This window comes from Zingiber officinale, chromosome 8B (genome assembly GCF_018446385.1).
Source record: "Zingiber officinale cultivar Zhangliang chromosome 8B, Zo_v1.1, whole genome shotgun sequence".
Lineage (NCBI taxonomy): Eukaryota > Viridiplantae > Streptophyta > Magnoliopsida > Zingiberales > Zingiberaceae > Zingiber > Zingiber officinale.
The window spans coordinates 86647770-86653364 of NC_056001.1; the positions used below are offsets into that span (position 1 = coordinate 86647770).

The 5595-nt window shown below is 36.5% G+C and overlaps 1 protein-coding gene across 1 annotated transcript; it reads left to right on the forward strand.

Moving 5' to 3' along the window:
* Positions 1-1530: 1530 nt before the first annotated feature.
* Positions 1531-3561, forward strand: LOC122014012 (probable NOT transcription complex subunit VIP2). The gene is made up of 4 exons (XM_042570210.1): positions 1531-1754; positions 2038-2274; positions 2364-2416; positions 3456-3561. Exons 1-4 carry the CDS (start codon positions 1578-1580, stop codon positions 3559-3561), a joined length of 573 nt encoding a protein of 190 aa, XP_042426144.1. The 5' UTR covers positions 1531-1577.
* The last annotated feature ends 2034 nt before the right edge of the window (positions 3562-5595 follow it).

A 5595-nucleotide genomic window follows, 5' to 3' on the forward strand; every position in this document is an offset into this window, starting at 1 on the left:
TTGGGAGTTTATGCGATGCTTGTTTAATCATTCCATGAGGCTGCTGTCTCATGTCTTCTTCTTCCTCTTCGTCAAACAATTTACACTGCTAAATTTTATTCACCGGGAGCATGGTGATAGTTAGTAACCGGGATGCACTTCTAGAAGAAGTTATGAAAATTATGTCTAATATTCTTTAAATATAATTTGATTATTCTCTAGTATGAAAATAGATGAGCTCATTCTTCTTACCTTGTTGCTGTTTAAAGTGATAATGGTTGCTTGCATTTTACTTGGATTCAGAATGAAATAGATTAGGCTGTTGATTTATTTGTCAAGTAGTTATTTCATGCTTGAATCCTTTACTACATTTAGTATGAGAAATGATGACTCTGTGCTAATGCCCTGTAGTAGGCAAAGTGGTGAGTCCTTAGTTTTGTAGTAACAACTATTCTTAACTATCTAATTGTCTATGAAGTTGCATTTGCTTTCATTCTTCAAATTTGACTGAACAGTTGCTTTCCTTGTAAAAGACGTATTAGTGTACTTTTTGTTGTATATATTTTTCTAGTCAAAGAAAAGAGGACTTTCTTTGGAGGAGAAGCATGAGCAGATTCTCCAAATCTTTTATGAGTCCCAAGACTTCTTCCTTGTAAGCTTTCTAGTTCATAAGTCAATATTAATCCTAGATCTCAATCATTGTGTTGTTTGATACATTACTTTTTGGTACGATATTGATAAATTTGGTCCATGGAGTAGGCTCATGTACTAAATGAATATTTATCTACTAGTTTTTAAGCAGACATTCCGTTCTACTTTTCATTCAGATAGTGTTATTTCTATTATTTGAGTAGTTACACCAGTTATTACGTTGTTTTTACTAATAGTGTTGTTAGAGGTAGCATTGATGCACTAAAACTTATGGTATTAAATATTCTGTTAAATGTCATTTGTAAATCTACGCAATCCTTCTTACAAGTTACAACTAATATGAATAGTAATGATACACTCATGAGTGAAATGTCAAGGATGCATACCAACTGGACTGGAACAAGGTGATTAAGAATTTGTTCTTTATTTTTATTTTCTAGGTTATTGAATGCCTATATATAATATACCTATTGAGGCAACTTGTTTTAACTTGCTTGTTTCATTCTTCATATTGTGTCTACTAAGATTATTTTTTTACTATTTGTTGTTGCTAGGCTAGAAGAGCTTTGAAAATTCGAGAGTGAAGACAACTCATACAAATCAAGAATTTAAAATCATTGGGATAAGTGGCAAGCCTCGCAAAGATGAAACCAAACTAGTTGAGGAGATAATGACCTTGTTTTGGATATTTTTATCTTCTAATATATGTTTATATTTTTCAGGTTCTATTGACAAAGTTTCCTAGCGTGCCACCAACATTCCAAGTAACATCAAATGTTGTCTAGGATTTGACAATTACAAGTAATATTCACTCAACAATCTATATTTCTTTATCTATTTTTTTATAATTAATTAAATGCATTAGTTGAACTGTGGTGAACTTTTGGAATTGACTTATCTATGTTGATCATGTTTCTTCATTCATTTGGTAGTTTGATATCAACCAGATGACACGATCTGGCGGATTTAGCTTAGGAGGAACTTTTCAATCTAACCTTCAGCAACAGCAACTGCATACTACTACAGCCCATAGTGGTGAGCTGCCTTTTGCCACTGGAAACACTCAAGACCTACGTTCACATGACTCTGATTTCTTTCCTTCTCATGGTAATTATCATTCACAGGTACCATGCCCTGGCTGGCTACAATTCTTTAGATAGTTTAATCTTTATTAATACTATGGATTAAATGGTTTTGCCCTCAATTTTATACAGATTCAAAGCAGTGGAGACCCTAGTATTGGGTTGAGACCGTTGAACTCTCCTACACCAACCTTTGGTATGAGTATGTATAAGCAACTGATTCAGCAATATCAACAACCATAAAGTCTTTCTCAACTTTGACTACAGTAGATGTTTGATGTTTGCCAGTCATATAGAGATCAAAATGTAAAGTCCAGTCGGGTAGCAATTACCGCCTGATCTATTTGGCATGCTTGGATTATTGAGTGTTATTAATATGAATGATCCAGATCTAACATCTCTTTCATTGGGAATTGATTTAACAACAGTAGGACTGAGCTTGAGCTCAACAGATAGTCTTTATAAAACATTTGGTTCTCCATGGTCTGATGAGCCTGCCAAGGGGGAGCTTGAGTATTGCAGTCCAACATGTTATTATGCCAAAACACCACCACCTCTACATGTAAGCTTTTATGTTGTAGTTTTATTTGCCGATATGAATGGGGTAGCTGAAGAGTATATGATTTATCAAATATGTTATTGTGGTTGTAGCAACTACATTTCTCCAAATTTCAGCTATCAACCCTGTTTTACATCTTCTACAAGTATTATATTCTTCCCTTTTATTTTTGGTGCTTTGCTCACATACTTTTCTTCACAAAAATCCAGAATGTTGGAAAAGGTTGACATGGAAGAATCAGCAAGTGAGAAAGAGGAGTCCAATGAAATTCTACAAGTTGAAGATTTTGCTGGGGCTTGAGTTGACAATAATTACTTGCAATCCTACATGGCATGAACCACCATCACAAGTTTCTAGTCTTTTGACAATTGTTCATTAGTTGTAAATGAAGTTTATTTGTTTATTTGTATTGGGATAAATTTTATTTGAATATTAGACATGTTTCTTCTTTTGTGATTGTAATATAATTCTTATATAAGTAACATTTTGAATGACATTAATATGGGAAATATTATTTCTTTTGTGATTATGATTCTTTATTATATATTTATATTGAAATATAATATATTGGTATTAAAAGATAATAATTTAAAAGACAATGATTTAAAACCGTTGTTGTTGTCTATCACCCTTAAAGACAACGGTTAAAAATCGTTGTCGTAGCCCCAAAAACAGTTGTAAACTAGCAGTGTTAATAAAAAATGCTCTAAACAACAACAGTTTTAAACCGTTGTCTTTTCATTCAAAGACAATGGTTTAAAACTATTGCAAAACTGTTATCTTTTCATTCAAAGACAACGGTTTAAAACCGTTGTCGTAGCCCCCACTTTTAACAACACTGCCAATTACAACGGTTTTAAAGGGCCTACGTCAACGGTTTTTAACCGTTGTCTTTTAATGTTTTGTTGTAGTGGTGGTCCTGGTGTCCAAGCTAGGAAACAAATGGAGGGTTTGCATCAACTTCAGGAACCTTAATAAAGTATATCCCAAGGATTATTACCGCTTGCCCGTAATTGACTAATTAGTAGATTCAACTTTCGGTAGTGAGTTGATTTGTATGTTGTATGCCTATCAGGGGTATCATTAAGTACCGTTCACCAAGAACAACCAAGAAAAGGCCATCTTTATAACTATTGAAGGCACTTATTGCTATAGTATTATGTTGTTCAAACTAAAGAATGCAGGTGCTACTTACCAACAACTTATGGACAAAGTGTTCTGAAAGCAGATCAGGTGGAATATGGAAGTTTATGTGGACAACATCTTTATCAAATCCCTCTGGGCGACTGACTTGTGTGCCGATGTGGAAGAAATCTGCAAGACTTTAAGGCAATATAGACTAAAGCTCAACCCCAGCAAATGTTTATTCGGACCAAAAAGTGGGTGGTTCCTAGGATACATTGTGATCGAGCGGGGGATAGAAGCCAACCCAAGTAAGGTACAAGCCCTCCAAGACATGGCTCCCCCGCATAATCTGAAGGAGGCATGTTACGAACCGCAAGTGCACGGTTACGTCGTCAGTATTACAAAAGATTATCGATCCCACAGGGATTGTTGATTAAGCACTAGTCAACTTCGCACGGCGAATTATCTAGACAATCTAAAATGGTTCACAAACGCTAGAGAGAAAGAAAAGAGAAATGAGAGCGAGAAAAGAGCGTAAGTGAATGAAGGGGAAAAGATACTAGGATTTGGGTTTCGTTGCAATGCTAGTTAATGTCCCTATGCCATGTTCATTTACCTAACTCCATACTTACACTCGTGTAGGAGTTCTAACTAAAGTCCGATACTATCTCGCGAAGATCGCACTGAAGAGTTTATCCAAGTTCTACCACCATTAAGTAGAAGAGGTAATTTAGGAAGTCTGATTATAGGGAACATCCTTCTCACACAAGGGCCCACGGTCCACGTTCCTAGATTATACGGTTGGTCCCTTTGGAAATCGCCAAGAGGGGAGGGGTGAATTGCCCTGCACAAAAAAACACAACCCTTCTCGAACTTTTAAAGAAACACTTGCATAAATTATAAAAGCAATAAATTAAAAAGAAAAGGCAAAGGAGTTTACTTGGTTACAACCAAGGAGGTTGTTAATCCAAGGAATGAAACACACACTAAAGATCTCCTTCAAGCGGAGAAGCCTCTTACAGCAATGATGTATAAAAAATAGAAGCTAAACTAAACAAGAGGAGCATACAAGTGTTGAATATGCAATTGCTTCTTGTATTTTAGCTTCTTGGACCAAGGCTATATTTATAGCCTTGGTCGGGGTGCCTGGAAGGGTTCCAAGTGCCTGGGAGGGGATAAAACTTTATCCCTTTTTGCATAGATTGTGTTTGACCACGATCTGGATAAAATCCAGGTCCGGTCGCTCGGAAGGGTTCCAGGCACCCAGAAGAGTTCCAAGCACCCCGGACTGGTTCTAGGCACCCCTGATTGGTCCGGGCGCCGAGACTGGTTCCAGGCACTCGGACCAAGAAAGTCAACAGTGTTGACTTTTTCAGTCCCATCCCTCTGCTCCGGTTCAGCTCGCCTCGATCTGGGTCTTCCGCTCCGGCTCCGCTTGTTTGGGTGATCTCGGCCATCCGGAATAGGGCTCACCCGAACCCAGGCGCCTTCTTCTCGAGCAGCCTTCCTCCCCGATTTCTCGTCCCTCGAACGTCGCTTACGTTCTTCTCATCCACGGGTGTACTCTTCCACGACACCTCGTCCCTCGAACGCACCGAGCTCGTCGGCTCTCTCCCCGTGTCGTCCTTCTCACTAGCCGCGTCTTCTACTCGACTTCCTATGCTCCTAAGCTTCTGCACACTTAGACACAAGGGTTAAACCAAATAGGACCTAACTTAACTTGTTTGATCACATTAAAAACAACCTTGGGGTTCCAACAATCTCTCCCTTTTTGATCTGAGCAACCCAAGTTAAGCTAGGGTAAACAAATGCAAGAAAAAAATGCAATGTAAAGATAATTAATTTTGAAAATAAGTGCAAACAGATTTTTCAGCTAAAAATTAGATTATACCTCCCCCTAGACTTAATATATCCTTCTCCCTCTTTGATCACATAAAAAAATGGGCTTCCTTAATAAGTCAAAGGGTATTTTTACAAAATTACAATAAATTAGAAAATTTTAAGTGTTAAAAAAAATTCTAAGTGAGAAAATTTTATGTAGAAAAATTTCTAAGTAACACAATTTCTAAGTAAGAAAAATTTTAATTTTCTAAGTTAAAAATAAAATATTTATGCAATGGAATAAATAACTTAAAAAATATTTTAACAAAAATAATTTAAATATTGAATTTTTCTAAGTGAAATTTTTAGAAGAAATTT

Excerpts from the sequence above, each read along its gene's own strand:
- LOC122014012 (XM_042570210.1), top strand. The coding sequence starts at position 1,578 with ATGACACGATCTGGCGGATTTAGCTTAGGAGGAACTTTTCAATCTAAC. Across the intron at positions 2,275-2,363 it reads AAACACCACCACCTCTACAT|CAACTACATTTCTCCAAATT; the intron begins GTAAGCTTTTAT and ends TTGTGGTTGTAG. Across the intron at positions 2,417-3,455 it reads CTGTTTTACATCTTCTACAA|GTGCTACTTACCAACAACTT; the intron begins GTATTATATTCT and ends TAAAGAATGCAG.